Below are 12,559 nucleotides of genomic sequence, written 5' to 3' on the forward strand. Positions count from 1 at the left end.
TCTTCCACATCCGCAAGAGCCGTCAACCAAAAGAATCCATGTCGGAACGCCTTTGAAACCAGGGAACGTGACCCGGCGTGGGGCCCACAATCTCCGGCATGGATGTCGTTCAGAATTACGCACCATTCATCAGGAGAAACGCATATTTGAAATACCCCAGAAGTACTTTGCTTATATAATTTGTCATTGATGATGACCATGGATTTGCTCCGACGAACGAGTTGATGAGCCAACACCTCATCCGAAGGTAACTCGCCTCGTGTGAGGTATGCCAAATAAGGGAGAACCCAATCCGGCGTAACACGGAGAGCCGCCACAAACTGGGACTCAGGATCTGGTATCGCCAACTCCTCTTCTGAAGTCAACCTCACAGAAGGATTATACAAAATATCCAGAAAAACATTAGGAGGAACCGTCTTACGTTGCGAGCCGAGGCGTGAGAGGGCATCAGCTGCTTCGTTAAGTCGCCGGTCGATATGATCAACTTGATGGCCATGGAAATGACCCGCCACATCAGACACGACCCTTCTGTAAGCCGCCATCAAGGGGTCCCGGGAGTCCCATGTACCTGAAACTTGTTGAGCCACCAGATCGGAATCGCCAAGACATCTGACGCGTGTGAGGTTCATCTCCTTGGCATGTCGCAAACCATGAAGCAAGGCTTCATACTCCGCAGCATTATTGGTACACGGGAACATGAGTCGGAGAACATAGCAGAAGTTGTCTCCTTGGGGTGAAATCAACACCACGCCCGCCCCCTAGCCTTCCAATTGCCTAGAACCGTCAAAATAAATAGTCCAGTACGTGAGATCAGGCCTATCTTCCGGAATCTGCAACTCGGTCCAATCATTGATGAAGTCGACCAATGCCTGGGACTTGATAGCCGTGCGAGGCGTATACCGCACGTGGTGCGGCCCAAGCTCAATCGCCCATTTGGCGATTCGCCCCGTTGCTTCTCAGTTCTGGATGATGTCCCCAAGAGTGGCGGAGCTAACCACCATGATAGTATGTTCTTGGAAATAATGCTTTAGCTTCCGACTCGCCATAAACACCCCATAAACCAACTTCTGCCAATGCGGGTAGCGTTGTTTGGAGAGGGTTAGCACCTCGCTGATAAAATATACCGGGTGTTGTACCGGATATTCCTTTCCTCCTTCCTTCCATTCGACAGCTACTACCACACTCACCGCCTTGGAATTCGCTGTGATGTATAGAAGCATAGGCTCCTTTTTAGTTGGGGAGGCCAGAACTGGCGGCTTGACCAGCTGCTGCTTCAGGGCTTCAAAAGATTCATTGGCCTCGTCCGTCCAAACAAAACGGTCAGCTTTCTTAAGCAACTGATAGAGGGGAATAGCTTTCTCCCCCAGGCGTCTTATAAAGAGACTCAAAGCCGCAATACGACCTGCCATGCGTTGAACTTGATTGATATTTGCTGGTTTCCCAAGCGAAGTAATTGCTTCGATTTTGTCCGGGTTGGCTTCAATGTCGCGTTTGGACACCAAGAAACCCAATAGCTTTCCTGCGGGAACGCCAAAGACACATTTGGTGGGATTAAGCTTCATTTGATACACCCGCAGATTGTCAAAAGTTTCCTTAAGATCCTCCAAGAGCGTCTCGTTCTTACGAGATTTAACCACAATGTCATCAATGTAAGCATGAACGTTGCATCTGATTTGGCTGTGGAGACAGTTTTGGATACAGCGCTGGTAAGTCGCCCCAGCGCTCTTGAGCCCAAACGACATGGATACATAACAAAAAGCCCCGAACGGGGTTATGAAAGCTGTCTTCTCCTGATCTTCCACATCCATCTTGATTTGATGATATCCGGAGTAGGCGTCCAAGAAACACAAACGCTCGCAACCCGCCACCGAATCAATGATTTGATCAATGCGGGGAAGGGCGAAAGGATCCTTTGGGCAAGCTCTGTTGAGGTCTGTGTAGTCGATGCACATGCGGAAAGTGCCGTTCTTTTTGAGCATCAGGACCGGGTTAGCCAACCATTTAGGGTGGAAGACCTCAATGATAAACCCGACGGCCAAAAAACGGGCAACTTCTTCTCCGATCGCCTTGCGTCGCTCCTCATTAAACCTGCGAAGATATTGCTGAGTCGGCTTTGCGTTAGGGTCAAGATTAAGATGGTGCTCAGCGAATTCTCTTGGTACACCAGACATGTCAGAGGGTTTCCATGCGAAGATGTCCCGATTCTCACGGATGAATTCGATGAGCGCGCTTTCCTCTTTGGGGTCCAAACCCGCCCCAATGGTGAACTGCTTGGATGAATCGCCAGGAGTAAAGTCCACCATCTTAGTGTCATCCGTCAGCTTGAACTTGAGGAGCGGCGCGGCATCAGTCGTTGGCTTCTTAAGGGGTGACATATCCGCCGGGTCAACATTATCTTGGTGATACTTGAGTTCCTCTGCAGCACACGCGATTTCTGCGTAGGCCGCATCTCCTTCCTCACACTCTTTTGCTATCCTCCTGTCACCATCGACCGTGATGGGTCCCTTGGGGCCAGGCATCTTGACTTTCAGGTAGACATAGAGGGGCGAGCCATGAACCGGGCGTAAGCCGGCCGCCCGAACAACGCATGATAAGGGCTCTTTAGCTTGACCACCTCAAATACAAGTGACTCACTCCTATGATTGGATGTTGTACCAAAAGCCACGTTAAGTTTGAGCCGCCCAATTGGATATGTCGACTTACCTGGGACGATACCATGGAATACTGTGGTTGACGGCATTAGGTCTTTGCCTAAGAGGTTCATCCTTCGAAAGGTATCGAAATATAATATGTTGATGCTGCTGCCACCATCCATAAGAACCTTTGAAAGGGTATATCCCCCGACTTGGGGGGCCACGACCAATGCTAAGTCGCTGGAGTTGTCGATTCTGGGCGGGTGATCCTCCCTACTCCAAGAGATAGTCTGCTCAGACGAGTGGAGGTACCTGGGGAGTGTCGGCTGAGACACGCTATACGTCCGGTGCTTCACCTTCTTGTCTCGCTTACAGGCACTGGTGGTGAACACGTGGTATTGTCCGCTGCTTAATTGCTTGGGATTGCTGCGGAACCCGCCACTATCATCTTGCCCGTGTGGAGCCCCCTGCGGGGGTGGCTGCTGAAACACTCCGGGCGAGTTATACCGCTGCTGGTTAGGCACAGGGTACTGGCCACTGCTTGGTTGCGAGCCGCCCTGGGCCCCTGGTTCGGGAAAACCATCGAACGGGTTCTGACATTGATTAGGTGCGCCGAACTGTTCCTGCCGTTGGCTCTGGTCACCGGTTTGGCCCTTCTTGATTGCCTCCGCCCGAAATTCCTACATCACGTAACAGTCTTCCCAAGAGTGAGTCGCCGGTCCATCCGCCATGGTGTGGTGTGGGCAGGGGCCCTTATGTATCTCGTTATAGTTGCGCAGCTTCTTGCCACTGTAACCCCTCTTCTTCTGGCGCTGATTGCCATTGTTAGCACTGGTGTTGGCGACGAAGTCCGTGGATCCTTCCTGCTGCCTTCTCTTGCCATTTCCACCATGATTATGGTTGGCGCGTCCCTGGAAATGGGAGTGATTCTTGGATGACTCGCCATTCCTCGGAGAGTTGGCTTTGCTGTCGTCCTCTCCTGGATCTTTACTATCGTCTGCTTCGGCGTACCGAGTGAGGTTGTCCATCAATTCGCCCATATCCTGGACCTTGCACTTGAGTCGCCCCAACTTCTGTACCAAGGGCTCATAGTGGCAGTTTAGCTCCAGGATTAGCACAGCTTGAGCCGCCGTGATGCCATCTGACGAGTGGATGATTTCTGCAACCCGCCGCGTCCAGTGTGGGCCGACTCATCGGGGCGCTGAACGCAGTGTTGTAAGTCGACGATCGTCATCGGGCGTTTGCAAGTTCCCCGGAAGTTTTTGACGAAACGTTCCTTCAGTTCAGCCCAAGTCTGGATGGAGTTCGGTGGTAGGTTTTTCAACCAAGTGCGTGCCGTCCCTTCGAGCATCATTGTAAAGTACCTGGCACAGACCGCTTCACTTACATCGAGCATGTCCATTGCGATTTCGTAACTCTCAACCCGTGATGCTGGCTCAAGGTCCGAGGTGTAGTTGGGCACCTTCCTTGGTCCTTTAAAGTCTTTCGGCATCCGCTCGTTGTGTACGGAAGGGGCCAAGCATGGCACCCCTACTTGCCTGCCGCCTCCGCTAAGCGGCGCTGGGCTGGTTTGGATGTCCTGGTGATCCTGGCCTGTCGCCCCAAAGGTGTTGCGGATGGGAGGGTCCCGATGGTCAGGCGGGTTACCCTGAGGTAGGTGTCGCGGTCCGCTGGTTATGGCGGGTTGGTCCTCCGGCCGGCTTCTGGTGCGGCTCGCCTGGGGGGTGGAGTGCAGCCGACCGAGGCTGTGCGAGAATTGCGTGTTCTCGACCACCGCTGTTTTTAACATCTCAATGGTGTTTCTTGCTTCTGTTTCAGCCTGGGTGTTACCATAAATCGGAAAGGATTCTAATTGGCGAGTTGCGGCGAGCACGTTGTCCACGGGGTTGGAAAAGTGGCCCTAAGGCGTCTGGAAACAGGGAACGCGATCAACTGCTGGCTGAAGCAGCGGGTTTGGTGGCTGAGCCGGCCCTCCTCTTGGAACGGTTACTGCCCCGGGGGTGCGCGGAGTGTCGAAAAGGCGGGTAGGGTTCAGATCAGGGGGTAAACGCCCCTGGTGCCTCCTCTGATGGAGAGCGTCGGACGTGCGCCGATGCCTTTCAAGTCGCCAGTTCTCGGTGTTCAAGCTGGCTGTCTCAGCGGTGATCTGGGCTTGCCGGGTCTCAATCCTGGCGGCTTCTGCCTCTGCATCTCGCTGGGCCTTCGCCATCTCATCTCGTAACTTTTCCAACTCGGCATTTATCGTGCCCTGGTTTTCTGCCGTTACCGGGGTTGCCATGATTCTTGTTATCTCCGCCAACAGGTCCACCAGGATCACAACTGAGCTCTTGGATGTTTCGCTAGCCTCGTTGTTGCCTGCAGGGTTTTGCTGGGACTGTGTTGCCCCCCCATGTATATGGCGATCTGACGGCGGGTCCAGTCGAGGACTTCGAGATCCATCGCCAGCAATAGATCTCCGAGGCGGCCTTCCTGCATGGACTGGATTGAATCTGTGTCGCCCATGGATGACTCGTCATCAGTGTTGACCGGCATAGTCTCCTGAGTCGCCGATCGCTCTGGCTCATCAGATCCCTGCGTGAAACCGACGAAAACTGGGCGTGGCGGGCTTGGCAGCGCGACGGGACGGACATACCTGGCCAGCCGACGGTGTCGGTGAAGATGTCCGGCTCAGGCATGGGTGCACTGACCATGCCGATGAAAATGTTGACCTTGCCGAAGGGAACTCTGTAGCCGGATTCGATTAAATCGGCCTAGGGTCCCCATAGCGAGTTGTCGATGTAGTACTTTCCGCGGCGGCTCCGGGTCATGAGCCCGGCCGCGTAGCTCCCTGACCCTGGTAGGGCTCCCTTCGAGAACTCAACTCCACCGTGCGTAGGCCCCACGGTGGGCGCCAACTGTCGTGGTTTTGTCACGGCAGATGTCGTAGTGAAAGGACTTAATGATGGAGCCATCGCACCTTGGTGGCGACTCAAAGGGGTTAAACGGGAGCGAGACTTGGATTTACCCAGGTTCAGACCCTCGTGAGGAGGTAAAAGCCTACGTCCTACTCTGTGTTGTTTTGATGGTGATTCGATTACAAGGAGGGCGTAACTCGCCTAACCTAGTTCTCCATGATTTCTAACCTAACCTATCCTCCCCGGGACTCGCCTTTATATATATGTTGAGGCCTAAGGGTTTACAAGAGTCCCAACCACGATACAGATCGTGGTTTCCTTTATCACTAAGTCGCCATACTTTCCAAGACTGGAAACCTCATCGATGGCCTATCGTCCGTGTAGATCTTGAACCGCCATCCGGCTCTTGGGCCCTCCGGGCCAAGGCTTGTATCGCCAAAGGATGAGTCGCCCATACGGTGACCCGGCCCAACTATGACGGGTCATGTCGCAGATAATATCCCCAACACAATGGGTCAATGATAATAATAACCTGCTTAATAAAAAACCCTGGTCCAATGAGGAAATAAGTTGGTTGATATTTATGTGATCATGAGAGGATCAAAGTGGTATCATGGATACCGAGGTTGGATAATATTTTGGATATGTGTGGTGGTTACGAGGTAACCTCGATGAGAGTAAGTTGAAATTTGATAGTTTAAACCTGCCGCAACCTAGTATCATGAGATTCATATGTTCATGCCATGCTCATCTTGTATTTTTCTAGCGATATCATGTTCATCATTAATCTATAAACTGTAAATGTCATGCTATTGTTTGTTTTGATTTCTTTGGTTGATGTGAGCTTGCGAGTACATTAAAAGTAATCACTTGGCGTGTCATGCCAGTTTGCAGGTCATGCCATGATTGATTGCTTGACGAGTTGGCGAGCTAGGATAAGCGCTCGTGTAACAGCCCGAGACCGACGCTCCAGAAGATTCCCCTTTTAATCTGTTCTCTTCGTGTGATTGGTTTGGTTGTCGCACTCATCATCACATCATTTACATCATCCGCATTGCCTCGGCACTCCGTTTTCAAAACATGCATCCGTTATTAGTTGCCGGTTCTCTCCGTTTTTGTTGTTGCCCGTTTTGAGACCAACCACACATGCACGCGCCCGCGACATCATTTTAAAGTATTGGTTTAAAGGTGTGTAAATTATTCTCGGATTGGGCAGAAGCTTGGCGTGAAGTCTTATTTTATTATAGGTAGGCCGCCTGCTAAATTTCATCACAATCGGAGTCCGTTTAGTACCCGAATGGTCCACTGTATTGACACCATCGTCGGTTTATTCATCGGACGTTTTCGGTGTTAAAAAACCTATTGCCGGGATGCTTGTTTCCCTCTCATCTCCGCCTAGCCTCTCTCCACGGTGCACCGGTCTACTCGCAAGATCGTCCGAAAACGTATCCTGAACCCGAAACATACGGTTGTGACCGTTGGGTCCGGATCAACCCCGTAATACCCCAATCCATCATCGGTTTGTCTATTGGACGCCCTAACCTAATAATCTCGACCGTTTGATTTCAATCGAAGGGATGAGATAACCCTAACCCAACCTACCTCGTGTGTGTGTGTATATATATATATATATATATGTGTGTGTGTGTGTGTGTGTGTGTGTGTGTACCAACCCTAAATTCTAGGAGGTCTGTCCCATCCCCCAATCCGGCCGCCGCCAGCTACAGCTCCCTCCTCAGGATCCTCCCTGTCTGGATCCGCCGCCACAACTTCATTCAACCAGCCAACGCGGGTTAGTTAGATCCAGCAATCCTGGCCGTGTGTGGTTAGATCGGGCGAATGGGAGGCCTCCTCGATGCAGCGACCAACATCCCCGTAAGGCCGAGCGCCTCGTTCCCCTCTTCTCTAGCCTCGATCCAGGTTGGATCGGAGTAGCATCGGCGAGCGCCACCACCAGGTCACAACAGCCTTGAGCATCTGCCCCTCTCCTTGCTTTCCATCATTCCTGTCTTTCTAACCTCCCTGCTCTCCCTTTCTTCTCTGTTGTTCAGGAACAACCATGGCATCCATGAACTCCATGTCTGCCCAAATGGACTCGAGCAGCCGTCGTCCTTGCCGAAAGCTCCGCCTCACCTCGCCCCCGACCGGCTTTGTACGCCCCCGACCCATCCCCGCCATATTCGCTGGTCGTGCCCTGTCGGACCTCCCTCGCATGGAGTCGCCGTTGACTGCGCATGTTTCCTCTGCAACGAGCAGGAACCGCTCTGTCAACGAGCATCTCTCCAGACCTCTATTGCGTGGGGCTTGCCCTGCTCCTGGGCCAGCTTGGCATCCCGGACCAGCAGCGCCCTAGCCGAAGTCGGCCCAGCTCCAGCCAGCGGAGGCCTCGCAAGCCCCATCGAGCCGGCCCATGGCCACTTGGGTGAGCTCCAGCCCCACCTCTGTTTTATTGCGCCCGAGGCACAGAAGAACTATATTGCGCCACTAGTTTCAGCCAATATTAGTTTTTTTCGAGTTCGGCGATTTTATCTACTACTAGGGATTTCAAAAAGATGTATATTTTAAAACGTTTGTAACTTTTAATCCGTGTGTCGGATTGCGACAAGTTATATATGTAACTTGGCTAGAATTTCACGTAGATTAATATTTTCCCACTCTCATGCATATTTAAAGCTGCTTAGCATGCTGCCTGCATTGGTTTGCGTGTTGGCGTGATAGAAAACGGTTTAATTCGTAGCGAGTTAATCGTAGCTCCTTTGGAGATGAGCTATATATGTAAACCGACTAGAATTATGTGTCGTTTCACGTGATCCACTTTGTTTTTCCATTTAACAAAGTTGATGTGTGGGGTCGTTTCAGAGAAGCTATATGACGTTTCCGGTCCCATTTAAAATGCCTAGATAGGTAGTTTAATTGTGCTTCACCCCTTGCCATGTTTAGCAACATTTAATATTAACGTGTACCTACACGGGAGTGAACTAAATAATTAAATGCGTAGTTTCATTTATATTGAGCTTAACTTAATGCGTAGTGTTTGCGTGGTGTGAATTGCCATGTCGTGCTTTGCATAATTGAAACAAATCATGCATCATATGTGTTGTGCATCATGTCATGCATGTGTTGTGGTGTTTATCGTGTGTTGATTCTTGTTTATGGTTTGCTTCTTCTCGATAGTGTTTCGAACCGCTTCAGAGTGTGAGGATCCATTCAACTATGTCGGTTCGTCTGCTTCATGGAGTCGTTCTTATTCCAAGAGGTATCACAAGAAAGATGATCATTTCCCTAGATACCATTACTATCAATGCCATGCTAGTTGTCTTGTTTCTTTCGTTCTGTATCGCTGCCTACCACCTGTTTAATAAGCCTCCCAACATTGCCATGATAACCTTCAACCTTTCCACAACCTAGCAAACCACTGTGTGGGTCTTTTACCACTTGCTTAACCATTTTATAGCGTTGCTAGTTGCAGTTGCAGTTGCTTCCATGTGATTGTTAATTAATTTAATGCACCTATATACTTGGTAAAAGGTCGAACGCTTGGCCTTCTAGCCTAGTGTTTTCTTCCACCTTTGCCGCCTTAGTTTCGTCTAACAGTGTTATGTTCCATAAATGAGCGTTCCTAACATGCTTGGGGTTGTTATGGGGACCCCCTTGACTTTCGTTTTGGGATAAAGATGGTCTCGCAAGGCCCAACATTGGAACTATATTTGCCCAACATAATAATACTGATATTAATCTGACGCATAGGCGGTTAGCTCTAACCGAGGAGTAATTCAACATAATACAGGGAGGGCCAGTGTTGATGGTGCTGGTCCTAAATAGAGAAGTGTGCGGGGCCAACCCAGGGCAACTCGAGAGATTTCTATCAGCCGCTGTACGTGTACCTCATCCGTCGTGTCCTGAGAACGAGATACGTTGCTCCTATCGGGATCATCGACAAGCCGGGCGGCCTTGCTGGACTTGTTTTACCTTTCTCGAGCATCTCGTGCGTGGGATTCTGAGGATACTTTGGGCTATCTCAAGGTTGTGGTTTTCTAATAGGAACCCGAGGAGATGACGAGTTTTCCCTGATTGATGTCATTCCGGCGCAGCGTGTGGTAGTTTGCTATGGACTAGTTGGAGCACCAATGCAGGGTTAAATCTTTCGAAAAGACATGCCCGCGATTATGTGGCAAAGTGGAGACTTTGTTTAATATCCGGTTCTAGACGACCTGAAGTAAACTTAATTAAAACTTGCCAACCGTGTGCGTAACCGTGACTCTCTCTTTCGTGAGCTCTTTCTCCAATTGATGACACAGTGGGGTTATGTATGACGTAAGTAGGTGTTCAGGATCATTCATTTGATCATTATTAGTTCACGTTCGATCATGCATAGATCACCCCCTCTTATTCTGGTACTCGTAAGTTAGCCACCTCAAATAAATGCTTGGTTGCTGCTGCAACCTTACCACTTAACCATACCTCACCCATTAAGCTTTGCTAGTCTTGAAACCTTTGGAAATGAGATTGCTAAGTCCCTGTGGCTCACAGATTACTACAACACCAGTTGCAGGTATAGGTAAAGTGATATTAAGACGTGAGCGCGATGATTGTTCATTTGGAGTTTCTCCTTCTTCTTTGTCGATCTAGGATGGGTTCTAGGCCGGCAGCCTGGGATTGCAAGGATGGACGTCATTCTTTTATCATTTGTTTTTGTCCGTAGTCAGACCCTTCTCTTCTTCATGATGACTGTATCTTGTTGTATTGATGTGACTCCCATGTAGCTTGTGGCGAGTGTAAGCCAATTCCATATACTCAGGTTTTTAGTACATGTACTTGTAACGATATCCATTCTTGCAAAACATCGAGATGCGCTTCTATCCCTGTCGAGGACCTTGCGCCAAATTAAAGATAGAATCGAAGCTTGGGCGTTACAAGTTGGTATCAGAGCAGTACCGACTTAGGAGCCCCCTTGATTGATCGAACTTGGCCGAGTCGAGTCTAGTGAAAAACTGCTTTGAGTGTAGTTATATACCGGAGAGTAGGATTATTTTTTCTCCTCTTCTAAGCTCTCGTGAGGAATCTTGACGTAAGAATTTTAATTCCACTCCTCTTCTTACTAAAAAAATTTAGGATCACGCGGATATTTTTTGGAATCTATATGATGTCGATCTAACGGAGTTCTGTCTTGGTGCCTCCTTTCGGACTTGATTTCTTCCGGGGAGTTGAGCTCCAGGGGATTCTTGAGCACATTGTTATCATTCAAATTTCTTAGTATCTCGGGACGAAGGATGTTCAAAATTGCGTCAATACTAGTAGTGGTGAGAGCAGTCCGGCTTCCCTAGTACTGGTGCAGATAGGTCCAGATGTATCGCCATATTTAGTATCATTGTGATTACGAGGGTGTGAGATAGATGAGTTCCGAGATTCTGGTTATGTGTTGACGGATGTGATACACTGGACGAGTTAGATGGTAAGAGTTGAGTGATGAATTTCTCCTTGTATCCGTGGACCCGATTGCATGACCAGAAATTTCGGGAGTTCTTAGGTGGGAATTCAAGTAGTCACTTATAGAACAATCTTCCAACAGATGCATGATGTGAGGTTGGGGTTCAACATCTAGTGGATTCATTTGTTCACGGTCGTTTTACAGTGGTTCACGTTGTGTCTTAAAGATACCTTGTAGCTTACTACGACTCGGGGACGCTTTGTATGTCGTGTGCACTGACTTGTACATGATGGCCACTTTAGGATAGAGCCCGTGCGAACCTCATCCACGAAAATATTGAGCAGAATCTCTGTCATGAATTTGTTCTGGCTTGTTTTATAAGCCTCAACCTTGTTTTGTTGGAGTACGGTAATTTAAGTTATTTCGATGTCAAGTGGTGAGTTCATATCTTTTCAAGCGGTGTTCTCATATTTCTATGGGAATGCTAATTAATTCTTTTGCTCAATCAAGTTGTCTTATCAATTCTTTTCAACCGGAATCGTCGTGTCAATTCTTTTCCATCCGGAGTGCTTCTCTTCAGTTTATTATATCTTCCCCAAGATTTGCAAGATGAATCTATCATTTCCTTCTGGATTTTGTCTCATATGTCCCAGGTTGTCTTTGTTTTCCCCTCCCTCCCCCCTTTTCTTCAATGATTCAATTATCATCCAAGTGCTCTTCTTTTCAGTATTGCTTCCGCTATCTTCTCTTCTGTGTCATTCCGGTGATTCATTGTGAAGATTCTCAAGAGTCCGAGATCATCATTCTTCATTCTTGTTTTCTTTTCCGGTGGATTCAGTTCAATCTTTCTGTGTTCATCAAATCCTTTTCATTTGTTCAATGCTCTCTCATGTTGGAAATTCTTTTTCAAACCTTGCTTATTTATTCATCTCTCTCTATTCTATGTGGAGTGTTGAAAATATCTCGGAAGTTTCTTGTTTTCAATCCTTTCAATTATCTTGAGGTTCTCACCTCATCAAGTTTTCATTTATACCGGTGCAATCAATCCTTATCAATTGTTTCAAGTTGTTTTCTTTCATTGGGCCCATAACCCACAGGTTTTTTCCCAGGATCTTTCCCGGCTCTTCTAATCTTTTCCGAAGATCTTTAATTCTTTTCAGTTATGATGTAAGAATGTTTTTCATCAGTCATATTCCTTCTTCAAGATTGATCTGAATTTATTTCATCTTTGGCTCAACCTTTCTTTCTTCATTATTTTGGAGTATCTTAGAATTATTGATGGTGTTTCTTGCCATCATTATGAGCTTGGAAGACTGAAGAAGTGTTGCTCTTAAATCTTGTTCATTCTTTTGAAGATTTTCATCTCAGCTTTGTGCTCTCTCTTCAATGTTTTCCGGATGAGTAATTCCTTCCATATCTATCGGGTGCATTTCAGTGTTGTGTTCATTTCTCGATCCTCCGAAGGCCATTATTTCAGAAGATTTCTTCATTCTGAGCTTTCAGCTTTCATTCTCAAATTCTTCTCAATTGTTGTCTCTTCATTCGTATCTCAATTATTCCCGTGCCTTGTTCAAATTTTTATCTCTGAGGTGGATCATGATCTC

General features: G+C 48.4%; 1 protein-coding gene across 1 annotated transcript; it reads left to right on the top strand.

Moving 5' to 3' along the window:
- Positions 1 to 1,655: 1,655 nt before the first annotated feature.
- Positions 1,656 to 8,153, top strand: LOC123441583. The gene is made up of 3 exons (XM_045117949.1): positions 1,656 to 1,706; positions 7,213 to 7,484; positions 7,579 to 8,153. The coding sequence occupies exons 1-3, from the start codon at positions 1,656 to 1,658 to the stop codon at positions 8,090 to 8,092; spliced, it is 837 nt and encodes a 278-aa protein (XP_044973884.1). The 3' UTR covers positions 8,093 to 8,153.
- The last annotated feature ends 4,406 nt before the right edge of the window (positions 8,154 to 12,559 follow it).

The sequence above is a fragment of the Hordeum vulgare genome, chromosome 3H (assembly GCF_904849725.1).
Source record: "Hordeum vulgare subsp. vulgare chromosome 3H, MorexV3_pseudomolecules_assembly, whole genome shotgun sequence".
NCBI lineage: Eukaryota > Viridiplantae > Streptophyta > Magnoliopsida > Poales > Poaceae > Hordeum > Hordeum vulgare.

Excerpts from the sequence above, each read along its gene's own strand:
- LOC123441583 (XM_045117949.1), top strand. The coding sequence starts at position 1,656 with ATGAACGTTGCATCTGATTTGGCTGTGGAGACAGTTTTGGATACAGCG. Across the intron at positions 1,707-7,212 it reads CAGTTTTGGATACAGCGCTG|GAGGTCTGTCCCATCCCCCA; the intron begins GTAAGTCGCCCC and ends CCTAAATTCTAG. Across the intron at positions 7,485-7,578 it reads TCGGCGAGCGCCACCACCAG|GAACAACCATGGCATCCATG; the intron begins GTCACAACAGCC and ends TCTGTTGTTCAG.